Raw genomic sequence first — 26,040 nt, 5'->3', positions numbered from 1 at the left:
TAGGGAGGGAGGAACTCTGTAGGAGATGTGTATGTATCCCTGCTGAGAGAGGAAGCCACTTGGGGAGGGGGAATTAACTTTAATAGGAAAGGAGAAAAAATAATGGAAACACATCTCATTATTTTATTGTTACATTTCTATTTATCTTTTGAGTGTTTCCCCTCTTTGCCAGCACAGTTATGTTTGTCCATTTTTTCTTTCTGTAGGATAAAAGTATAAACTCACTGAAATCTTTTTCATATGGTTATACTAAGGATTATATACTTCAGATTTATTTACTATCCTTTTTCAGTGTTCAAATAATAGATTAATGGAGAAAAAAACATTAAAATTGTTTCCTGTTTAAATAAATTTAACTCTAACCTGGATGAAAAATGTGTTTACTGCTTTCAGTCGACCAGATAAAAAGCAACGTATGGTAAATATTGAAAGCTCCAGGCATCGAAAACAAGAGCAGAAGCACCCTCAGCCACAACCTTATAAAAGGGAAGGTAAATGGCATAAATATGGTCGCACTAATGGAAGACACATGGCAAACCTTGAAATAGAATTGGGGCAGTTACATTTTGATCCTAAATATTGACCATCACAACTAAGTTAAATTAGAAAACTGTAACAGAAACTTGGATGCTTTCTTTACTGTTTGGTGTTGAAACTAAGATGAAATTATCAAGATAACAATGTCTTTTTATCATTTCTAAGTATAGTTTGATGATTTTATATTATTACTCAGAAGTATCAAGCAAAAGCTTACTAACTTGCATTTTCCTGTAGTTTAGCTTTGCTGAATTTTTTTTTTTGGCACTGGAAATGTTCCACTGTAGTTTTATTAAGGAAGCCAAGCATGCAACACATTTTGTGCATGAAATGAGACTTCCTTTCAGTGTATGAGCTTAAAGCAAGTTCAAATCATACATGACAAAGTGTAATTAACACTGATATTTGTGTTAAATTTCGAGTAGAGCTTGAAGAAAAAGTACATTGTGATGGAATTTCATCTTTAACATTTTATAACCTTACACTTGCTTCTTGTCTTTTTGTGGGTTCAAGAGCCCGTTGATTTGTGAAGAATTTGCTGCCTTCTTATGAACTTGCTGACTTGTTCTCTTGTGAAATTTCTTGCACATCTGAATACTGTGGAAGAAACAATAAAACTACACCATGAGGAAAACTAAAGGTCTTTATTTAAAATCTGGCATTGCATTAATATGATTTTATATTGTGATTTTTTTCCCCCATACATTTCCTCAGTAGTGCTATTTGGTAAAACAGTTCATAGTGGTTTTTGCTAGTTCCATGAGTTTTACCCAGTATTTAGTAGCATCTTTCAGCAACATCTGAATATTTCTGCTCAGCAATCTCTTTTTCTCTGAGAAAGATCTAAACATAGTTCAGAATTTCATCTTTGGTTGAGTTTCCCTTTTAACTTCCGTTCATAGACGTATATGTGACTTCCAGTTCGACTCTCCGGAAAGTGAGTGTGGAAGAAAACAGCAGTTCTCTCATAGTTGTTTGAAATTAGGAAAGGACTTATTTCCTAGAAGTAAATAAATGTTTTTAAGCAAATAAAAGCCACCTTTTGTTGAGTACTTTTCATTAAGTTAAGAATGACCTATTTGTTCTTCTGCAGCTTTTTTCTTAATAAAACAGTGCAATTTCACAATAAAATAACTCATGGTAAGTAACACATATTCCTTGATAGTTCTATAGAACTAGGGCTGATTTTGACCAGGGAAAAGACCAGTTAATAAAATATGTGTTGAAAGGGACCATTAAAAAAAGTGATATTGTCTGTTTATCTGAATGTTTGCTAAACCTGAGGTAAAATAAAAATACCAAGTTATACCTTTTTTCATATTCCCTTACCTCCTCCAAGACGCTGAAGATGATCAAGTGAGTAGGCAGTGGTGAATCATTTTGAAACTCCATATACAACCACTTTAAGGGATTTAGATAAAACATATCTGCTTCAACTAGATAATCAGTTTTTCCAGTCAGGTCTGGGGGACACTGGAGAAATCTCATTGGAAGTGGGTAGTGGACATGGCTATAAAAAGAAAGTTATCATTATAGTTACAAGAAATTAAAAAAAATTGTGACAGTTTTCAAATTACACTTAAGATACATCATGTTCACATGAAATGTGAAATCTGAATCTAAACTGGGTTCCACTTAAGGTGAAGAGGCACATCTTTAATGCAGTTTTCTCAAAAAATGGAGACTAACATTCTTAAACAGTGTAGGTAGCATAACCTCAAGTCCAAAGTAAAGAGTGAGACTCCATGTGAAGGTGGGAAGTCAGTCCGCAGCTTGTGGGAGTGTTGCAGGCATAGGGGCTTTGGGACCAGATATGTCACTTGTTAATAAGAGAGTAATATCTGGCAAAGTAGAAAACTGGTCATGAACCTGAAAGGATAAAGGATTCTTCGTTCTTTTCCTCTTTCTGCTCTGAATTCTTAAGGGACAAGTTTTTCCTATTTCTTTTGTTGTTGTTAAATATTTATATAAGTATGATTTAGTAAAAAGAACAACATGGGTTCACGGATCAAAATCCAAATAAGTAATGGTTTTACTGAGGCGTTGGGAGATTAGAGTGTATGTAGAAAAGGTGGATTAAGCAGTTACCTGGGACATGCAAAAAGCCATGTTTACAACTTTGCCTCAGAAAAATTAAATAAAAATTTGATAGAGGTTTTTTTCCTATGAAATGTGTACAAAGTAAATTTACACAGGTTCTTAATACTTCATAACTTTTACAATTTTGAAGATGAAGGTCTTGCTTCTAGGGGAAAGCAGAAACAACTGAGAAAAGGCTGACAGCCTTATATTTCAGAGGTAGGTATCATACTTGTGTGTGTGTGTGTGTGTGTGTGTGCACCCACGCTCCATTGTGCATTGTTGGAAACCTAAGATGAGAACTAGGTGAACTATGCAAAGCCTAAGATATCAGTCACTACAACCATGTATCGGAGAGCATCATAGTACCTCTAGGATTCCTGTTCTCTGAATTTACCACTACTGAGAATACAGGGAGAGTGAATATCCCTCTCTCAGCTCTGGTCTTTTTTACATAGAATGGGATCTTCAAGTTAAAGGGGTGTTTGAGGTCTTGCATCCATCTAACTGGCTTTTGCTGGACAATCCCAGTTTTCCAAATAGCCTATTAATGATTGGCATTAATGATTCAGTTAAGCAGAGTATTCCAAAAGTGTTCAATTACTGTAAAATGATACCAACTTTGATACTGACTGAATGTGCACATGGAAAATTAACTTCAGATTAACTCTAGATACGTAAAGAATTTTCTAAAGGAAAGCTGTTTTCTTTGTCCTTTTATACTTATTAGGCAATTGGTGTATATAGCTCCCTGAAATACAAGCTTAGTGTCCATGATGTATTTTCAAAAGTCCTGCATAATTAAGGCACTTTCACTGTTATTTCCCAGACACACTTAATCCAAGCATTAGAATATCATCTAATTGAATTCCCTAACTTTTACAGGCAAGACAGCTGATATCTAAAGAAAGTAAAAACACTGGTTTAAGACCAGGACAACAGTCCCCATCAGTAAATATGGACTTGAATCCGTGTTCTGAGATCATTTACAAATTATGTAAATATAAGATGTATCACAAAGATTTGTATTAAGATCAATGATACCTGAATTTTTTTTTTTTTTACTAAGAGTACCTTTTAAAGGTAGTATAAAATACTGTATAGGTTTATTTGATTAGAGTATTTAAATGTAAGTTGTTTTGAATATTAAAGTATATTTAAAAGTGGTATATGATTTTCATTGACATAAACAGGAGTTTCAAACGCCTTATAATCATTTGACCAATTAATTTAAATTCAGGAATTCGAAAGGAGTTTTAAAGTAGTTTTTATAGTCATAGCGTTTAGTGAACAACTTTTATTACCTGTAATAAGGGGTAGAATGACAAGGCATCATCATAAGTACTGAAGCTGAAGATGCAATTGTATTGTTGTAAGAGAGTTCTTGAATATTAGTCATGACATCAAGAGTACCTCGTTGATGAACTAAACCAGTATAGAGGGCAAGGAGCATATTTGATAAAAACAGAAAACTTAGAGCTGGTTTCTTCCACGTTTTCAAGTTGTTTAGCGAGTATCCTATATAAAGATAGACACATTGAATGGTAACACTGGTGATTTTTTTTCTTATAGCTAAGTGAATATTAATTGCAAATATATTTATAGTCTTTAATGGAAGTGTAGTACAAGCTGAAATGCTGTCATGGAAAAACATGAAATAAGCATTGGGTCATGTTTGTAATTTCCTTGACTATTCACTGTCATTGTTCAGTATCATCCAGGTCTTGACCTTTTTCTAGAAAAAGGAATTGACCAGTAGGGAGTCCAGATTTGAATTCTAGCTTTGGCATTAGTTTCCCCATGCGCAACAGTACCTTTTTCAAATATTAGGGAAAAATGTATGTATAGCGCCAGTCCTGTTACATAACTGATCAATATATAGAACTTTCTTTTATTCCATTTACTTATTGCTTTAATCTCCCAAGCACTAGTGACAGATTGTGTACCTACAAGTCTCAGTAATTCTGGAGGAAATCTAACTATGTATTATTCTTAGAAAGATATACCACTAGGCTCCTGGGAGATTTTCAGTGGTCAGTTTGTGAGTGTTGGCATGGATCTCTTTCTGGAAGTAGATTTATGTTTATTTGTTTTTTTCTTTCACTATTGTGTTGGGCAGTTTGGAGATGCTGAACAATTAAGAGGATATAAGTGATGCCTCTGAGCATGGTAATGGGAGGGAGGGGATGGGAACCAGTTCTGTAACACTGGTTATCTGACTTTTGAAACAGCACAAGTGTGGTTTTGCTAAAAAGATTAGCATATGGATGGCCTAATCAGAGACAAACAGGTCTGCAACGGCCACTGTAGTAAAAACAGATGAAGCAAAAACCCAACCTAGAAGTGGAAACAGCTCAAATGACAGAAGTTCAGTCTAAGAATTTCAGCGTTATTAGACTAGTGACACCTTTCTTTTACAGGTAAGGAAACAGGTACAAAGTTACACAGTTCACTAAGGATCAAAGCCAACATTCTGATCTAGAATTAAGGTGTTTTGGCTAGGATTGGGGAAAGTTCAAATTAGGCAAGACAAATTACTGTAGATTGAAAAAAACAGCTGTAGTTATTTCTCTTCCTGTGTCCTGTCCCCCCACTAGCCTGAAGTTTGTCATCTCTTAATCTAGCTTGGCTTTGTGACTTGGTTTGACTAAAAGAATGGTAGAAGTGGCAGTGTGCCGGTTCCATGCTTGGGCCTCCCTTGGATCCCTGCTTACACCCAGCTTGTTCAGCACCAGATAGCCTGCTAGAGAATGAGAGCCCACAAAAGAGCTGAGGTACCCTGACCAATAGCCAGCTGAATCCCAAGTATGTGACAGCCCAGCCTAGTTTAGCATAGCTGCCTACCTCCTCCACAGCTGATTATATTTGCATAAGTGAGCTCATTGGAGAACTACCCACCTGAGCTGTCAATTTGTAAATAATTGTAAGCCACTAAGTGTTGAGGTGACTTGTTACACTGCTATCGCCAATAGAATTGTCATGTTTATATAAAATCAGGTCACATAAGAATAGAGTAAAAACAGATTTGAGGTACAATAACTCAAGATTTCAAGTGGCTAGAAAAGAAAATTGGGCCAGAAAACGGTGCCATTTAAAACATCTGGAACTCCAAAGAGACTGTTGTCTGACGTCACTCCTGAACATCCAGACTGGTCTAGGTGAACTCACTACTTAACTGGGCTTGTTGTTGGAACTCGGCATAACCGTTCTTATTCTTAGTGGAAGTACAAGTCTCCAAGGAATCAGAATTTTTGGTTCACTCAGGAACCGTAGGTACACGTGTCTGAGGGAGAAGCTCACATCCTGTGAGAAGATCAGGGGTTTCTCTAGGTCTCTGTCCTTGAAGGATCTTTCTGAATGGACAAGAGATGGAAGAAAGGCAGATTCTTTCTACAACCCACACGAACATTTTATCTCAGTGTTTGGGACTGGAAACAGGTTACCAAGACCCTCCCACTTAAAGATTCACTCTCTTGGAATGGGAATGAGGATTTAGATAACTCAGTCTTTAAAACACTCTGTAAAGACACAGAGCAGAGAAATAGAACGGTGTCAAAAAACATAAAAATGGAATGTAACCAAGTTCCTAAATTAACGGAACTAAACAAAATGTGCACAGAAATATTTGTCCTCCAGTAGTATCTGGCAGTGTTCACCTGGGTGAAAAGTAAACAATTATAGCTAACTCAAGTGGTTGTTGAAAAAACTAAATCTGAATAGTAATTTATGAACAGAATTGTTCTGTTAAATGGTCCCACTATTCTAAAGACTTGCCAAATAGCTCTTAGACGCTTATATTTTTGTGTCTGCATCTGTAGATGAAGTAAGACTATATAAAGATACTATATGACACTTTCATTTCAGTACTTTAGATATTTCAAATATATAGATATGTGTGTTTGTGTCTAAAGAGAGTACATACAGCTGAGATGTGGGAGATGATATTTATACTTGACCAAAGAAGGCTGCTTAATTCAATGAATTTGGAGGGTTTTTTGTTTGTTTTTTAAGTAAAAAGTTTGATACCATTAGTGCCTTCATTTTTCTGAGCCTCCAGGTCCAGTTTGATTATCATTTCTTGCTTCCATAGCCCAGTGATTTTTCTTTTTTTAGTGATTAATATTTGAAGCAAGCCAACAAATCATTCTGAATTAAATTTTAAGTTAATAAAGTTTCAATTCTTAAATTTTCCAAACCAACATAAAAATTCATATTTTCTAGAGCTTAGTAATATAAAACTTTAGAAGTCACATGTAAAAAACTTACTGCAAAGACCTAGTGGAGATACATAGAAAGGTGGCAAATGAAACCAGAGTTTGTGAATCATGTTAAAAACTGCATATGCGTTAGGACTGAGTCTTGAAGGGATAAATGTATATAAAGCATTAAAAACTAGTTTCAACATTAATTTTCCATTTGTGGAATGTAGAACTTGTAGTTTAACCATAAATTTAAATTAGCTACTCCGAAATAGACATATTACATTTTAGTGAAAGATTTCTAACAGCCAGAAACACCACCATCAAAAGGTGCTATAGATGCTGGATCCTTATATTTTTATCTCACTTTACAGGACACAGGACAAAGGACATTTAGGGAAGAAAAAGGATATTTTGGCTGCAGAAAGGGAAAGCTGCAGTAATCAATTTGTAATTAAGGAGCAATCCTAACTTAGCCTAGTAGAAAGTAATATTTTAGAGTTTAATAAACATTGATTGTCCTTGGTTTCTTTGTTATTGTTTTTTTTTCTCTATTTTACAAAAATACTTACCACAGAACACCATACAAAATGGTAAAACTGGATAGATAAACCTGAATTCTTTGTGGCTCAACATGCTATAATAAAAAAGATATTCAAAGAAAATATTATTTTCTCATATTAAATGATGGTTTAAGAAATTAGTGTATTTAAAATGAATATAATTAACATGATCTGTTTTTGTAATTATGAGACTGAATTTCATGCTTCAGGAATCAGTCTATTTTTTAGTTATATGGTGATGATGATGTGTTAAAAGTAATGCCAACAGTTGATGTCAATGTGAAATTCTATAAAGTACAATTGCATTCTAAAACAAGGGATTTCTGTTACCAACCCAAGTAATATTACTCAAATTTAAAATAGAAATGCATACATTTTCATTTAGAAATAGCGTACTTAAAATTGTGGTTTCTGTTTTTTAGAAGCAAAATTTCCAACCTCTTAAAATTGAATATAATATTACTAAGCAAACTGTATCAGAAGGGCTTCCCTGGTGGCTCAGACTGTAAAGAATCTGCCTGCAATGTAGGAGACTCGGGTTTGATCCCTGGGTTGGGAAGATCTGGAGAAAGTATTCAGTTGGTCTGAGCATCAGCATTTGTTTGTTGTTATTTAAATGCTAAGTCGTGTCCGACTCTTTCCAACCCTATGAATTGTAACCCACCAGGCTCCTCTGTCCATGGGATTTCCCAGGCAAGAACACTGGAGTGGGTTGCCATTTCTTTCTCCAAGGGATCTTCCCGACCCAGGGATTGACCCACGTCTCTTGTGTTACAGGTGGATTCTTTACCACTGAGCCACCAGGGAAGCCCCAAGTACCAGCATACTCACTGCATTTTCAATCTGCTAAATAATCCCCACTAACAAATCATAAGTATTAATGAACCTGCAAGAGATAAATAGTTTACCTTTCAAAGAATTTATTTAATTTCTTGGTAACATTTAAAAAATGAACTATTTGAACAAATAAAATCTTACCTATAAACTAGCAGTGTCCATAGCACAGTCACCAAAAATATCCTGTACCTCTTTGGGGCTAGAAAGCAGCCATGAATAAAGAAGGGTAAGTGAGTACCCAGGACAGCTGGAAATCCTTGACTGAAGTACCAGTGCCATGGATGAGAACCATAAAATGATCCCAAATCCTGCAGCACATTGAATTTCAAAAAATTGTATTGAACCAGAGTCCACTGGGATAGTTGAAGGAAAAAGAAATAGAAATGTGTTAATGCCAAGTATGGATTTTTGGCACTGGGGAATTTGGCATAATCATGAAATTACAATGAAGTGTGAACACTAGATAGTTTACATTGCTAATTTTGAATATGCAATACTTTTTTATACTGTTACGGTTTATAATAGTATACTGAATACAGTTCCCTGTGCTATATAATAGAATCTTGTTTATCCATTATCCATATAATAATTTGCATCTATTAATCGTAAACTCCCAATCCAACCCTCCCTCCACCCCCTTCCCCTTGGCAACCACAGTCTGTTCTCATATCCCTGAGTCTGTTTCTGTTTCACAGATAGGTTCATCTGTGTCCTGTTTTATAGATTCCACATATAAATGATATGGTATTTGTCTTTCTCTGACTGACTTCATTTAGCATGATCATCTCCAGTTGCATCCATGTTGCTGCACACGGCATTATTTCAGCAGGCTTTTTTATGGCTGAGTAGTATTCCGTTGTATGTTTATCCATATATCTGTCAGTAGATATTTACATTGTTTCCATGTTTCGGCTATTGTGAATAATGCTGCTATGAACATAATGGTGCCAGGATCTTTTTAGATTTAAGTTTTGTCTGATGTGTGGAAAAAATCCCAGGAGTGGAATTGCTGGATCACATGGTAATTCTGTTTTTCATTTTCTGAGGAACCTTCATACTGTTTTCCATAGTGGCTGTACCATAAGCTTACATTCCCACCAAAGGTGTAAGAGGGTTCCTTTTTCTCCATATTCTCTAAAGCATTTGTTAATTGTAGTTTTTAACGATGGCCATTCTGACCAGTGTGAGCTGGTACCTCATTGTAGTTTTGATTTGTATTTTTCTAATAGTGACGATGAACATCTTTTCATGTACCTATTGGCCATTGTATTTCTTCTTTGGAGAAATGTCTGTTTAGATTTTCTGCCCATTTTTTGGTTGGGTTTTTTTTTTTTTTCTGTTGTTGAGTTATATGAACTGTTGGCATATTCTGGAAATTAAGCCCTTGTTGGTTGTATCATTTGCAAACATTTTCTCCTGTTCTTTAAGGTGTCTTTTTGTTTCTTTTTTATGTTTTCTTTTGCTGTGCAAAATCTATAAGTTTGATTAGGTTCCATTTGCTTATATTTTTTTGGATATTTTTCTTTTTAAAAAATTTTAATTATTTTAATTGGAGGCTAATTACAGTATTGTAGTGGTTTTTGCCATACATTGACATGAATCAGCCGTGGGTGTACATGTGTTCCCCATCCCCATTTGTTTATATTTGTTTTTATTTCTGTTGCCTTGGGATACTGACCTAAGAAAACATTTGCATGATTTATATCAAATAATATTTTGCTTATGATCTCTTCTAGGGAGTTTTATGGTGTCATGTCTTATGTTTAAGCAGCCATTTTGAGTTTATTTTTGTGTATGGTGAGACCGTGTATTCTAACTTCATCAATTTACAGGTAATTGTCCAACTTTCCTATTACCAGTTGCTTAAGAGCCTTTTTTCCATTGTATATTATTACTTCCGTTTTCAAAGATTAATTGACTGTAGGTGTGTGGGTTTATTTCTGGGCTCTCTATTCAGTTCCATTGATCCATATATCCATTTTTGTGCCCGTACCATGCTGATTTGTTACTGTAACTTTGTAGTACTGTCTGAAGTCTGGGAGGGTTATGCCTCCTACTTTGTTCTTTTTCTGAAGGATTGCTTTAGCAATTCAGGGTCTCTTATGGTTCCATATAAATTTTAGAATTGTTCTAGTTCTGTGAAAAATGTCATGAGTAATTTGATAGGTGCAGTCACATTAAATCTGTAGATTCTCTGGGTAGTATGGCCATCTTAACAATATAAATTCTTTCAATGCAAGTGCATGGGATATCTTTTCTATTTCTTTGAATCATCTTAAGTTTCCTTTATTAATATTTTATAGTTCTCAGTATATAAGCCTGTCACCTCCTTGGTCAGGTTTATTCCTAAGTATTTTATTTTGAGTGGTGTGATTTTGAAAGGTATTTTTTTTTTTTTACATTCCCTTTCTGATATTCCATTGTTCGTGTAAAGAAATGCAAAGGATTTATGTATGTTAATTTTGTATGCTGCTACCTTGCTGATTTCATTTATCAGTTCTAGTAGTTTATGTGTGGAGTCTTCAGAGTTTTCTGAAGATGGTATCATGTTATCTGCTATAATGACAGTTTCGCCTCTTCCTTTCCAATTTGGATACCTTTTATTTCTTTTCTTATCTGACTGCTGTGGCTAGGACTTCCAGTACTATGTTGAATAGAAGAGGTGAGAGTGGGCATCGTTATCTTCTTCCAGACTTTAGTGGCAAGGCTTCCAGCTTTTCACCATTGAGTATTATATTGGTTATGGGTTTGTCATGCGTGTGTGCTCAGTTGCTCAAGTCATGTCTGACTCTGCAACCCCATGGGCTGTAGCCTGCCATGCTCCTCGACCCATGGGATTCTCCCCAGGCAGGAATACTGGAGTGAGTTGCCATTTCTTCCTCCAAGGGGATCTTCCCAACCCAGGTATTGAACCCACGCCTCTTGTGTCTCCTGCATTGGCAGTCATATTCTTTACCATTGAGCCACTTGGGAAGACCATGGGTTGGTCTTAAATAGCTTTTATTATGTTGAGATATGTTCCTTCTATACCTACTTTGGCAAGAGTTTTTTTTTTCATCATGAATGTTGAGTTATGGCAAATGCTTTTTCTGCATCTAGTGAGATGATCATGTGGCTTCTGTCTTCTGCTTATGTGTTGTATCACATTGATTTTCCTATGTTGAACCATCCTTGTGAACCTGGGATGAATCCCACTTGGTTGTGATATACAATCTTTCCTATGTTTTTGGATTTGGTTTGCTAATATTTTGAGAATTTGTGCATCAATATTCATCAAAAAGCACTGGCCTGTAATTTTCTTTTTTGGTGATATCTTTGTCTAGTTTTGCTTCATAGAATGTCTTTGGGAATGATCCTGATCAGTATAAGGTCTTCTTCACATGTTTGGTAGAATTTGCCTGTGAAGCCATCTGGTCCTGGACTTTTGTTTGTAGCGAGTTTTTTAAATTACAGATTCTATCTCTCCTCTAAAAGAGGAGATTGAAAGAGCACAATTCAAGAAGTGGTGAATCAATTTGTTCTTGATTCAATTTTGGTGGACTGAATGTTTCTAGAAATTTGTCTGTTTCTTCTAGGTTGTTAGGCATATAGTTGTTCACAGTATTATGTTGCTTTGTATTTATGCAGTATCAGTTGTTAACATTTGCTTTTTCATTTCTTAATTTATTTGGGTCCTCTCTCTTTTCTTCTTGGTGAGCCTGGCCAGAGGTTTGTCAGTCTTGTTTATTACCCTTTCAGAGAACCAGCTCTTGGTTTTACTGATTTTTTTCATCTCTTAATTTTCTCTCTAATCTTTATTATTTCCTTTCTTCTGCTGACTTCTGGTTCTGGTTTTCTTTTTCTAACTCTTCTAAGTGGTAAGTCTGGGTTGTTCATGTTAGATTTGTCTTGTTTTTGAGGAAAGCCTGTATCACTATGAATGTCTGTCTAAGAACTGCTTCTGCTGCATCCCATTGATTGTGTATGGTTCTCTTCTCATTGTCATTTATAATAACAGTGAAATCATTTATTAACTTTTTATATGTATTAATGTGTTCTTTGTAAGACACTAGGTTTTTGAGATTCAAGAGTATAATTGTTTATGCCCATTTTGACAGTGTAGCATGTAGACATAAAGAATCAATGAAAATAATTTTTATATGTGTTTGGTACCTATGTTAAAAATTTTACTGTAGTACCACCTTATGGCATCACATATTACCTATTAAGATAAAGCTCTGAAAACACTGCACTTTGAATTACAGCATAAAGTAGGTAATAACAATAGCAGCTAACATTAAGTGCTCACATTTGCCATGCAATGTTGTAAGCATTTTACAGGTATTATCTCATTTAATCCTCCAACCTTAAGAGACAAGTACCACAATTATTTCCAGATAAGGAAACTGGTAAGAATAACTGGTCCAACATCTTACATCTTAATACACTAGGCTCCAGACAGTAGCATCTGATTCCAGAACCTATAAGTGACTTAAAAAAACAGGGAACTAAAAAACCACCAGAGGCTATGACCAATTAGATTAAACCTATATTACCAATATTAAATCTATTACCAATAAGATTAAACCAGATGCTTAAAGAATATTCTGGTTAATATGAATTCTGAATAATTGAGGTTAACTAAAGTCATTTAAAAGTTAACCTCTATTGTTACAAACCTGACAACAGTACTTTAAATGGACTCTTAGAACTTCAATTAATACACAATTCTGTTATATGGAAAAGTACAGCAAAGTGAACCAAAGGCGTATGCTACCAGCTTTTTCCTAATATATCCCATATCATTAAAAAAATGGTTTGCCTATGTTTCCAAATACTCATGGATTAAAAAAGTAAAGCTGAGTTTTTAGTGTAATAAATGACTATATTACAGTAACTTAAGAAAAAGTTATTTTTACTTACTTGACCAAAAAAAATACGATCAATTATCAGAGACAAACTCAAAGTGACAAATCTGAAAAACAAAATAGAATGGTAACTAACATTTTAAACCTACTGAAAATCCAGCAATGGCATATGACTTAGTGGCATATAGCATCAAAAGCCACTTTAAAAATGCTTCAAAAGTTTCCCCAGCTGAATATGGATTTACACATTTTGAAAGATATTTCATTGAGAAAAGCTGTATTTAAACTTTTTAAAAGTAATAAATTCTGTATTACCTATTGCTGCATAATGAATTACCACCAAATGTTTTGGCAACGTAAAACTGGGAACATTTATTATCACTGCATCTGTGGGTCAAGAATCTAGGCACAGCTTAGCTGGGTATCTATGACTCAAGATCTCATAACTTGTTAGGATATTGACTGGGTCTGTAGTTTCAGCTGAAGGCTCTCATGATTTTTCCCTCCAACATGCATTGTCACTTCTCAAGTTTCTCAAACATAAATTAATCATAGTTTTCACCTGTCTCCCTGAACTGGAATGTGTAATTCATGAAGGAATGGACTTTGTTTGTTAAACTGCTGTATCTCTAGCATGTGGAACAGCACCTAGAACATATTAGGATTAAATATTTGCTGAGTGAATGCTTTACAATCAAAACTGTTAATAAATTTGAGAAATGACAATAGTGGCAACTTAGCCACCATGCGATTTTGTCCTTTTATAATAGCTACCAAAAATAGCCTGTACAAAGTAAATACTAATATATTAAAAAGATCACTGTTTTAAGAGTCAAAGTACATTCATTCCTTCAATGAATAATTATTTTGTATATTCCACTAGGTACCTGGTATAATTCTGATTCTAGGAGCTCAAAATATAGTCAGAGAACGTGGGTTTCCATCCCATTTTCATCACAGCAACCCAGTGACACTGGCTAATTTAATTTCATTAAGCCCTCCATTTTCTGTGTCACCAAGTAAAAACACATCTACATTGCCTAGATCCAAGAATTGTGAAAATCAGGTAATAAGTGAATATATATTGTATGTTTATTATAAAACCCCATACAAATATGAAGGAATCAAGTATCCTTAAAATATATTTGAAAAATATTTAAGAAATAAAGCATAGGAAAGTTCTAATTTAGAAAAAGTCCCAGGATCCTCATTTAAGCAAATTAAAATACTCAGAATCACAACTAAAAATATAAAATTGGAAATACTATGTTTCCTTAGTCTGATCATTCTCAGTGATATTAGAAGATACACCTGACTAAAAAGATGTAAGATCTTGTTCATAATCTTTATTAAAATTAATATGATGGATTGTAGCTATACTTACCCTACAGGTAAAAACTGATGTAGAATAAGATCAAGCTTTCTCTGTTCTTGCCAGAAATGTCTGAACAGCAAAGGTATCCATGGAATAATAGCTGTGGGACGGATTATGAAGGCAAGTGCCACCAGGGATGAGTACTTCACACTGTACGCAAGGAAAAGGTATTATTAAGACAATGTGGAAATGAGTTCAGAGGTTATCTATTTACTCCATGGTATTACCTTTTTTTCTAATTAGAGCATTTTCTTTTTGGTATAAATAGCTATCTGAACATGGGGAAGTTACCTAAACTTTCTGGTTAATTTTTGTCATCCATAAAAAAGAGGTAATACGTAAGGTCTTTTCCAGCTTTACTTAATATTCTAGTATTTCCCAGTAAGAAGTTATTCTAATCTTAATGTTAGTTTTATTTACTGAGAGGTATATCAACTTTTAACCATAAAACTCTGTCAAATCCTTTTCTGGTGGAAGTGTCTCCTACCAAGATAAAAGACAGTCACACATTTTCTAAGGGGGGAAAAAAGCTCTTTTAAAGAAAAACACTGGGATTATTTAGGTAATGATGGGCTTCTGGGCACATGTGGTTTTGTTCAGAAAGCAGGCTTGTAGTTTTGCCCATCTGAAAGATACATATATCTATATATACATATATAGATATACACCTGATTTTAAAAAAGCTTGCTGTAAAAACCTATATGATCATGGATAGAAATGTGGGTTAACAACTATTAGGACCTCTCTCAATAAATAGTTGAAGGAGAGCACCTAATAATTTAATCATCAAGACGACAGACAGTGGCAAAATAAAACAACTTTATAGTGCTACGATATACCTATTAACTAATAACTAACTATAAAGAAATTTCCAATGTTGGTGAAGATGTAAGAATAGGGATTTCAAGTTCAAATTCTTACAGAGACCAGGTAAGTAATAAAAATTTGCATGGGACCTCCAATAGCGTCATGAAGGGATCTTGGCCCAGAATGTTGCCAGGCCTTACATTTTTTCAAGAGAAACTAGAAATCAAGATTTTAGGTAAGATCTCCCAATTTAAAAATTTTGCCAAGTAGTTAACATAAAGAACAAAACAAACACTGAGCACATGAATTAGAACACCCCTGGCTTAGTCTGAACTTACAGTCAGCCTAATTGCAAATTCTGCCATAGTGAAACTACCTAGAGTATGCCCAAATGTATTGAGTCCTACCTAACCTCACTCCAAATTTTCCAACTTGGATTTCTTACTCCTTTCTGAATATTTCTACATAACTTACTGGAATTTAAAATCAAAGTATACAAAATAAGCCCCACAACTTTCTCACAAACCTGTTTAGTTTCTAGTATTAAACAGTATCACTCATTTTCTCAGTCTTAAAATTTGGAGTCACTTTAAATCCCAACTTTTCATCCCACACATCAGCTTTCCTTCCCATTGCCATGATTTTACCTCAAGTCCTCTCACTTGCCTAAAATCTTCTCATAGTTGTGTCACTTGTTTGGAATCTTTTCATAGTCATTATTTCTAATTTTGCAGAAATATTTCTTAAGAATATCATTGTCACCATCAATACTTACTCAACATTTACTGTGTAATAGGCCACACTGTCTATAGATTCTCATTTAATGCTGGAGTGGCTCTATTCTCATTTGATAGAAATCAATGTTTAGACATCCTCAGATCTATAGGTAACATACGTGAATGGCTATTCTAGCAGTCAAGAGTCTTAATGCAGAAATGATCTTATTTGGTTTGATCCTCAACAACCTTGTATATAAGGAAGAATGGATACTAGCTTCTTAACTAGATTCCCAGATTTTCTAGCTTTCTCCCTTTTAGTATATCCTCAGTACTGCTACTAGGAGAGAATTACTCCTAAATCAGGTTTAATTGTGTCATGCTTCTCAAAGCTACCCTGCTACTTAAAAAATCTGAATTTTATAAGTGCCATGCTAGCCTCATTCCTCTCTTCTCCCACACATCCTACCACACGTTAGCTCCTCCAGACAACCTGCCCAGAATACAGTGAAACCCTATTCTGATGTTCCCTTTTCTTAGTATTTTATACCAATTTATATAAACCCAAACCATGTCCATGTATTTTCTATTTGCCATCCAGGATCTACTCTATTCTTCACCCGCCCAGGGTGTAGGGAGGGAAACCTATTGGACTGTATCAGTGGGCTGTCTTTCTCTTTGGCTTCTCATTAGCATTGGTTAACTGGAGGGCAGAAGAGTCAGTGTATGTTATTCACCCTGCTCTTTCCTTGCTACGAATAAAGGCTGGCTGTACCCCTCTCTCGGAGAAGGTGATGGCACCCTACTCCAGTACTCTTGCCTAGAAAATCCCATGGACAGAGGAGCCTGGTAGGCTGCGGTCCATGGGGTTGCAAAGAGTTGGACACGACTGAGCAACTTCCTTTTCACTTCACTTTCATGCATTGGAGAAGGAAATGGCAGCCCACTCCAGTGTTCTTGCCTGGAGAATCCCAGGGACGGGGGAGCCTGGTGGGCTGCTGACTATGGGGTCACACACAGTAGGACACGACTGAAGTGACTTAGCAGCAGCAGCAGTACCCCTCTCTTGTTGGGGTCCTCTCTAAAAGAGTTCTAGGGATTTCAGTAACAGTTTCGTCTCCTTACTCCCTGAGGCCAAAGGATAACAGAAACTTAGGTGTGACTAGCCCTCGGGTACTATGGTATCCCCTTACTAGCTTTTCTAAACATTGTTTATACCTTTGTAAACAGTCCTTTTATTGAACTCTCTTTGGTTATCTAGTTTGAGTATCTCTCTTTCCTGCTGTAATAAATATATCAACTGTGAATTTGTGGTTCTGATAGCCTTCATGAATATTGGGGGAGTCCACTGGGTATTGCAATATATTGATAATTTAAGATTTTTCAAAACCATGCTTTAGAGTTTTGTACATAATTGTAACAGTACTGTAACTCACCTGTTCATAGACTTTGAGCCTTCCAAAGGATAGTAGAAAAGAGCAATTATAGTGAGAACAGTTTCCATGGTGTTTGTAAGAGTTCTGGTACAGCAATACCACGTGAACCAAGAGCATAACTGGCAAAAAAACTAAGAACAATTATAAGCAAATATATATGGAGTGGGAAATGGAAACGCTTAGTATTATCTTCTAAGGAAAATAGGAAGCAAGTCTAATGTTAAAAATGGGCATGCCCAAACATTGTTTTTAAGAAGTTATATCAAACACATGCCTATGATTTCAGATCTATATTTGTTAGAGTTAGGTACATTTTTGTGGCATTTCATTTGATTTAAATCTCACTTCACACTAATAAAAGATATAAAAAAATACAGATTCCTTGACGGCAGAGTTTAAAGAAGAATGAAATTCATAGCTAGAGTTTTATAATCAGTATTACTCAAATTGTCTTATATTACTGACAAGTATTTTCTTGATATTTTTATTGACCTTGGTTTGGAATGTCCTATTTCCTGGTGGGAAATTGAAGATACACACACACACACACACACACACAAAGTGACTTATCAGGAAAAATCATTAAATTTTAATTTGGAAATTGACTAAATTAATAAACTACTTTTTGGTAGAACATGCAAACAGAAGCATCATTAAGTCTGCAAAACAAATGCCTTTAAAAGAAACTTATTAGTTGCTTCAGGGATGTTAAAACATGTCATACCAGCTTCCTATCTCTTCCAATACAGACTTTAAAGCATGTTCCCAATTAACTTCTTGGGAAGTTAAAGGCTCTTCCTGAACTAGATAATCATAGTGCTGCCACTTTAGAGGAAGGATTTTAAAGGCAGTATGTCTTTGCTGTTTTAGGTTCAGCCTTGGGCAGTGTATATAAGCACAAATTAAAGAGACTGACTTAATCCTGGGAGAACTCAATTGCTGAAGTAATCTGTCTTTAATGCAAATCAACACACTGTCTGCATAAATGTATTAATAAGTTAGTTAATACATTAACACTAAATTATATTTCAGAAATGTGCTGGTAAATTGGTTATCTGGAATTTGAAACATTTGCCAACAAATATAAAAAAGGTAATAAGATTTCTAAGTTGGCTTATATAAGCGTCCTTAATTGATAACTCTTTTTAGGATAGTTTAACTGGGAAAATCCATTCAGGATTTGAATGGGAGATTGAGAATCTCCTCACTGTGAAGTAAATCAAATGACTAAAGACAATCTTCTGTACCTTCTCCATTATTCTAGCCAAAAGTGAAAGAGTGCATCAGTGAGAAGAGAATTCTCTGGCCTGAGTTGCAAGTAGTTGGAGAAATAGTGAAAGGATTGTAAACAGCTGAGGTAATCCACGTGGTAGGCAATAGTTTATAACTGTTCCTACTGAATATTATGGCAAGTGAGACAAGGACTCAGCCCTGAGTCATGGTGCTTCCCAAGGCTGTGTCCTAGGCTTCGGCCTCTCTAGGGTTGGAGGATACCAGTGGTTTCTGCCGTGTAGGGCTCATTCAGAAGGAGACAGCATGTCCACTTGCATCTTACTGTTCTGAATTATGGAAGTGCCTTTGTAAAGTTGTACAAGTTATCTTCTGAAACTGCCTTGGGAAATCAGTCATGTCAACTGCCCTGTTCATGTGCTTCATGCTCACAGGAATGAAGGAAACAGATTTTCTAACGTGTTTTAGACTTACCACCCATCGTGCTACTTGCTGATTTTCTAGTTGCTTCATTAATGAGTAAAGCCTCAAGTCTGCTATAGCAGACAGAAATGCTTGGGCAAGTCTAGGAATCCATATCTTCATTAGTTAAAAAAGATATTAAAAACATCTGGTTAGTTCACACTTTAAAACCATAAGAAATCAACAAGCTTATCCAACATTGACTGAAAGCCATTCTTAGTTTTAAAAAAAGATGCATTGTTCTATTCTTCTGCAAAAATACCTGTTTTTCTACAAAAAACTACATTAATTTTCATGGAAATACCAAAAGGTAGTTTTATCTTTCCCATGCTCTCTGTAATATATGTATTACAATACTACTAATTTTAAGTAGCCAACAGCCCATTTCATTGTGTGAAGGCTCTATTTTAGAAGCACATTTAGTTGTTTTCATTAGCATAACAGTAGGTAATTTTTAATGAAATATTTACAATACTGTGGGCTAAGTATCATACTAAGTACTTCATGTATATCAGCTCATTCAGTCCTTCTATCAATCCTATGAGACAGGATTATAAATGAAAAAACAGGGACAGAGGTTAAGTGATTTCCGAAAAACTGCAGAGCTAGTTAGTGTGGAGGTCAGGATTCAAACCCAAGTCTGCCTGATTCCAAAGCTCTTAGCTACTAAATTACATTGCTTTGCTATCCTGCAATATCAATAATGTGAGTTACTTTTTTTTTGGTAATCTATTATTATAGAAATATGGTTTTCAGATGATATTAAAGAATAAAAAGAAAGTAAATGTATTATAACTTAATTACAGTTAATGATTCTGTATTATACATTAATATCTTTGAGTTTTAAAATGTGTCACAGTTATCGTTAAACACTTGCTGGTAGATCACAACTAATTTTAGTTTGTTCAGAAGGTGTTTCTAAAAATTTACATGTACATCTGTATTTTATTGCATCAAACTTCACTAATTTTATGTTATAATTAGAGCTGCTTTACTTTCAGTTGTCAGCAGTTTCTTAACACTTCAGCTTTATGTCCTTTATCAGTACTCTGTAAATGTATGTTTAAATCGTAATGGTATATTGTACTCCATAATTCCACTTAAACTGTGCCTGTAAAATACAGTAAAAGACACCTCTGTACTAGTTTGCCCTGCAAAAGAATCTATCAGCCTCCTCCTCACTTCCCAGGTCTGCAAATACTACATGTGGAAAGTTAATTTCGCTACAAACTTGATATGAGCTGAGTGTTGAGGTAGCCACTAAAATACTAAAAGAATTCTTGTGCACTGAGAGAAGTATAGTTATTTATGAACTTAATGAGCCACTGTATTCTGAGCTACTTGCCCTAGCTTTCAATACTGTGTTCAGTTTCAAGACCCACATTTTAAGATTAGACATTAATAAATTACAAGGTGATTATGAGGTTTTAAGACTGGAGATGTTTATCCGGATAAATAGGACTTTTTGAAGTGTTATGTAAAAATTTTGAATTTAAAAGAAGGTAGATTTTAGCTGAACACAAAAATAAATGGAGTTGTAATGGAATGTAACAGGAGTGAACCCTGAAGATTAGGCCTTTGTTGGCAGCTTACCATTCTATATTCCTATTCTTTAAGATCCTGACCCTTCCTTTCCTGAAACACCAGGAGCTGGATGTCTGTGTGCCATCTTCTGACTGTTCAAAACTCCCACTGTGGTACACCCCCCCACCCCAAACAGATCTCCCTTCTTATCCCTCTTCTCACAATATTCCAAGCCAGTGCTCTCCAGTATAAATACAGTGTGAGCCACATACTGAATTTTAAATTTTATAGTAGTCAAAAAGTAAAAAATGTCAAAACAGGTAAAATGAACCTCAATACTTTCATTTAACTCATATCTAAAATATTTCAACATTTAATCAATGTAAAAATTGAAGAAATATTTTACATTCTTCTCTTGCTCTAGTGCTTTGACATTTGGTATGGATTTTACACTAAGAGCACGTCTCAATTTGGACTAGCCACATTTCTAGCATTTCCAGTCTTGAGTAGCCACATGTGGCTGGTGGCTTCTGTACTGAACAGCAGAGCTCTAAGCCATCCTTAATTCTGTCCACGTACCTTATGAAGTTTAGAGAGAAGTTATCTGGAAAGAGCACTGGACTGTGAATAAGTAGACATAGGATCTGGTTTTAGCTTTTAATATGCAGTGACTTTGGTCTGTTTTCTTCATCACTTCTCTGATACCTTCTGGTTTCAAAATTATATACTCTATTTTAAAATAATCAAGATGAGGGTATGATGACTGACAGCATCATAATGGTTCTCTGTTCAAGTTCTATCTTGAAGACTCCTTCATTCATAATCTAACCTATTTTCTGGGATATTATATACATTTGCCTAGGCAAATATGAATATCCTGCATATCTAGAAGCTAGTGGGTAGTCGTGAGAGATGAAAAAACAATTCACAGTTCCTAACTTCTACATGTGTTAATGGGAGAAACAACTACTGCTCTCAGTTTTCCTTCCCTGTGATATTCTCAAATGAAGCATCGATTTCACCAATATGGTCTTTGTTCTTCACTAATGGGTAATTAGGTATCATTGTAAAGGGGAGGGTGTAATACAGCCTTAAAAAAAAGAAAAACTAAACAAAACTCCACAACCTTGATGTCTTTCCAGGCTTCAAAAACCTTTCAGGATTTGGGCTGCCTTAAGAATTCTGGGCCACTTCCCTAACAGAAAATGGGGAAGGGCCAAACTGTTGAGCCCAACTTGATGATAGCTTAAAGGATGTTGATAATGAGGTTAGAAATACTTCTGCACCATTAGTTCTTCTTTTGTATCTTTTCCTGGCAACTGACCCCAGAAATTCATTATCTAGGGATTACAACCCTGCTCACTCTTGATGGCTAATTACTACACAGCACAATAACTGTACATATCAATATATTTTTATCAAGTTAATGTGCCTAATTTTTAATTTCAATACTAAATCCTGAGTAGGTTTATATGTATTTAGTTTTCATAGGCTCACATAACATGGCCTTATGTTTACAAGTTAAAAAAATAAGAACAGTTTCTTAAGTGATTCTTTTATGAAGGAAATTTACTTTCAAAGTTCAAATAATATATAATATAGTCATTCTGAACATCTGTATATCTTAATAGAATTTCTCACAGCAGAACACTTTAATGCTCAATGTTTTTAGCACATACTGAACGCTTACACGTCACCATGTGTCTTTGAACCCTGGCCTTCCCAGATACAGAGTTGAGCAACAGTAGTCTTTTAAAAACAAACTTCCATAAATAATAATAATCATTAACATTTAATACTAATTAATATACATTAACCTTAAAAAGATGAAATCTGTTAATGACTTTTGATTACTTTTATGTAAACTTACCAGCAAATGAACACTATCTTTCCCCAAAAGATGCAGAATCTTGTAAATGCTTGCAAAGATTAAGGGGTAAGTATAACCCCTCAATCTTTCTGTCCATTCCCAGGTCAAATAACCATAATTAGTAATATTAAGGACTAATGTTAAGTAGCATTGAAACAGAACTTCTTTTCATTTCTACATATAAAACTTATTTTTCGGCAAAGAAGCTTAAACATAGTATTTTATACAGGGTATTGGAAATAAAAATGTAGTTGGCTAAGTAAACAATTTCTTCAAGCAGAAATGTTTTTTACTTCATCTATATGCTCCACATTACTCAGCACTGTGGGAATATATGCCAAAGGCTTAGTACATTAACACCAAAGAAAGTACAGAAGAAATATTAGCCTAAAATAATGGCACACTTTTATAGGTTAAAATTACTTGGAGAAAATACGGAAAATTGATTGAAAACATGTCAGAGATGACAGTTTCTGAGATGAACACACATTTCTAGTCCAGGAATAGAAAACTACAAAGGATATTTGAAAACCATATGATGTGCAACTTCAAGAGACTGCCAGTATTCATCTGGAACAAAACTTGTCTGGACTAAAAAGCAGTTACATATTCGTAATGCTATGATAAAGAAGACCAAATAAATGTTTTCACCAAGAAGATCTGAAAAAAACAAACAGGTAATTGTAGCACAAGAGTCAGGCAACTTCCACTTGGAGAACTAAAATCTGCTCTGGTTGGCCCTTTGCTCAGGCCTTGTTCAAGTACAGTGGTGAATTCCAGCCCCTCCACACAACTCAAAAGCAGACCTGGGTGGAAGGTTAGACAAAGCGCCATAGCCTCATCAATGGGGGATTACCACTCCTTTCATTTAACAAATCAAAATTTAAGATACATTTGGAAAAAGAGATTGGGTTAACTAAGGCCTTAAGCTAATATATGTGTATATAATGAAAGAAACCAGCTAACAAATTACTAACTTAGGAAGCAACATTTTGTATATGTGCATATACTGGCATATAAAATGGTCCTTTGTACACTTTTAAATAGTTCTTATTGATGCTTTTGTATGCTAGGCACTGAATTCATTCCTTTACATGCACTATGTCATTTAGTCCTCATTGCTATGGGGAAGGTATCATTAGCCATATTTTATATGAGAAAACTGAGGCTCAGAGTTAAACTGCCTTCTCCTAAGTCAGAAAGGTTGTAAATAAACAGGATTCAAAACCAGGTCTGTATGTTGACTCGAGTCCCGCTCTTAATCACAAATGGACATCTTATACACTAAATATTTTTTAAATGTGAATTTAGTTGCCAACATTTAAAAATCAGATTTTATGTTAACATCTGTATTGTAGCATATCAAAACTCCTTAAGATCTGGCAACATAGAGCTCAACTGGGAAGCAACTGGCTGGTACTGAAATATAGGGTCTTTTGACTTTTTACTTGTATTTAGCCTTGCCTCTTCTGTCTCCTGACGACTTGAGTTTGCAGCCTGCCTCTGATCCACTGTGAGTCTTTTACTATCATTCTGGGTTCCTGCACTTTTATTCCTTATTCTTCAGGAATATTTCTTTTTTCAATTGGAGGGTTATTAAAATATTGTTATGGCTTTGCCATGCATCAGCATGAACTGGTCACAGGTATACATGTGTCCCCTCCCTCCCTAACCCCCCACCCCCACCCTCACCCCATCCCATCCCTCCAGGTTGTTACAGAGCGCTGCCTTTGAGTGCCCCGTGTCAGACTTCCATTGGCTGCTATTTTACATAGGTAATATTTATGTTTCAATGCTATTCTCTCAAATCATCCCACCCTCTCCTTCTCTGGGTCCAAAAAGTCTGTTCTTTATGTCTCTGTCTATGCTTCCCTGCACACTGGTACCATCTTTCTAGATTCCATTGATCAGTTGTCAACATATACATGCACTAATATATGATATTTGTCTTTCATACTTCACTCTGACAGGTTCTAGGTTCATACACCTCATTAGAACTGACTCAAATGCATTCCTTTTTATAGCTGAGTAATATTCCATTGTGTATGTGTACTATTTTCTGATGGACAACTAGGTTGCTTCCATGTAATAGCTATTGTAAATAGTGCAGCAATGAACATTGGGGTACTTTTTCAATTCAAGACAATGTGTATTTTTCAATTCTGGTTTCCTCAGAGTATATGCCCCGTAGTGGGATTTCTGGGTTGTATGGTAGTTTTTTCCCTAGTTTTTTAAGGAGTCTCCATACTGTTCTCCATAGTGGTGGCATCAGTTTGCATTCCCACCAACAGTGTAAGAAGGTTCCCTTTTCTTCCCACCCTCTCCAGCATTTATTGTTTGTAAACTTTTTGATGATGCGCATTCTGACTGGTGTGAGATGATACCTCATTGTGGTTTTGATTTGCATTTCTCTAATGAGCAATGTTCTACATCTTTTCAAATGTTTCTTAGCCATCTCTATGTCTTTGGAGAAATGTCTGTTCACGTCTTCTGCCCACTTTTTGACTGGGTTGTTTGTTTTTCTGGTATTGAGCTGCATGGGCTACTTATATATTTTGAAGATTCTTTGTCAGTTTCATTTGTTATTTTCTCCCATTCTAAGTGTTGTCTTTTCACCTTGCCTATAGTTTTCTTAGTAGTGCAAAAGCTTTAAGTTTAATTAGGGCCCACTGGTTTAGTTTTATTTGTTACACTAGAAGGTGGGTCATAGAGGGTCCTGCTGTGATTTAGGTCAAAAAATGCAGGAACACATTTAAATGTTCTCAACTGGTGCATTCAACACCACATAGTGCCCCTTCTGAACTTTAATCTTTCAGAAACAAACTTCCCTACTGGACTGTATCTGCTGTCTGAAAACCTTGTTCTCTCTTTTTCTCGTCTTTACTTTGTGGCCTCAGGCAGAAGAAACTATTCAGAACTGGCCCTTAAATAACATACAAGGCACGCAATATATAATGAATGAATGAGGAATCTATCTACATACCCCCCTCCGACAGATCAGAATCCCACTTGCTGGGGTGATGTTTCTCCTGTCAGGGTGACAACGAGACCAAAGAGAAGGTGGAGGGGCCAGCAGGAAAAAGCAATGTGGCAGGGGTCAGACCTGGTTCCACTCCAGGAATCAGCCCTCCGTAGATACGAAACTTTGGGAACACTGGGTCAGGGTGGCCATTCCCTCGCTGACTTGGGATGGCCACATCATGCTTATTCACTTCACATGGCTGTGGAAAGCTGACACAAAACAATGCAGAATACAGTGCCCTGCAAGAGATGGGGATCCAGAATCCCATCTCCAAGGCAAGGCGATTTCTTGGCACCCCCACCCCCAACTCCCGGCCCCCCAGTAGATGGAGCCCTCGCTCAGGGTCGCCGATTTCCCGCCGCCGCCACCCAGCTCGGCGTCCACACCCCTTCACTCACCCCCGCAGCGCCCGGTGCTCGTCTGCGGGCTGAGATACAAGGTGGACTTTCTCGTTCGCAGCTTCGTCTTCTCATGACAGCGGTTCTGGAGACCGCGGAAAAAGAGGCCGCCGCCTCCGCCGTCGTCTCGCTCCATTC

At 35.8% G+C, this 26,040-nt stretch overlaps 2 protein-coding genes across 2 annotated transcripts in view; one reads left to right on the top strand and one right to left on the bottom strand.

The window, feature by feature from the left end:
* CCPG1 (cell cycle progression 1) overlaps positions 1-1,479 on the top strand; it is a 40,702-nt gene extending 39,223 nt beyond the window's left edge. The window contains exon 9 of the mRNA XM_068963987.1: positions 394-1,479. Coding sequence (XP_068820088.1) covers positions 394-583 — 190 coding nt within the window. The 3' untranslated portion in view covers positions 584-1,479. The remainder of the gene's footprint in view (positions 1-393) is intronic.
* PIGB (phosphatidylinositol glycan anchor biosynthesis class B) lies at positions 1,195-26,040 on the bottom strand. The gene is made up of 12 exons (XM_068963988.1): positions 25,903-26,040; positions 23,010-23,142; positions 22,483-22,603; positions 19,101-19,205; positions 17,397-17,527; positions 14,447-14,587; positions 13,118-13,169; positions 8,357-8,568; positions 7,388-7,452; positions 3,921-4,134; positions 1,867-2,047; positions 1,195-1,537 (listed from the first exon to the last, which is right to left on the bottom strand). Exons 1-12 carry the CDS (start codon positions 26,036-26,038, stop codon positions 1,400-1,402), a joined length of 1,629 nt encoding a protein of 542 aa, XP_068820089.1. The 5' UTR covers positions 26,039-26,040; the 3' UTR covers positions 1,195-1,399.

The sequence above is a fragment of the Capricornis sumatraensis genome, chromosome 2 (assembly GCF_032405125.1).
Source record: "Capricornis sumatraensis isolate serow.1 chromosome 2, serow.2, whole genome shotgun sequence".
In the NCBI taxonomy this organism is placed as follows: domain Eukaryota; kingdom Metazoa; phylum Chordata; class Mammalia; order Artiodactyla; family Bovidae; genus Capricornis; species Capricornis sumatraensis.
The sequence above is the reverse complement of the archived record's forward strand: the minus strand, read 5'-3'. Positions and strand labels throughout refer to the sequence as shown.

Excerpts from the sequence above, each read along its gene's own strand:
- PIGB (XM_068963988.1), bottom strand. The coding sequence starts at position 26,038 with ATGGAGCGAGACGACGGCGGAGGCGGCGGCCTCTTTTTCCGCGGTCTC. Across the intron at positions 13,170-14,446 it reads CATCAGTTTTTACCTGTAGG|ATTTGTCACTTTGAGTTTGT; the intron begins GTAAGTATAGCT and ends TTTGTTTTTCAG. Across the intron at positions 7,453-8,356 it reads TGGACACTGCTAGTTTATAG|CATGTTGAGCCACAAAGAAT; the intron begins GTAAGATTTTAT and ends TTTTTATTATAG.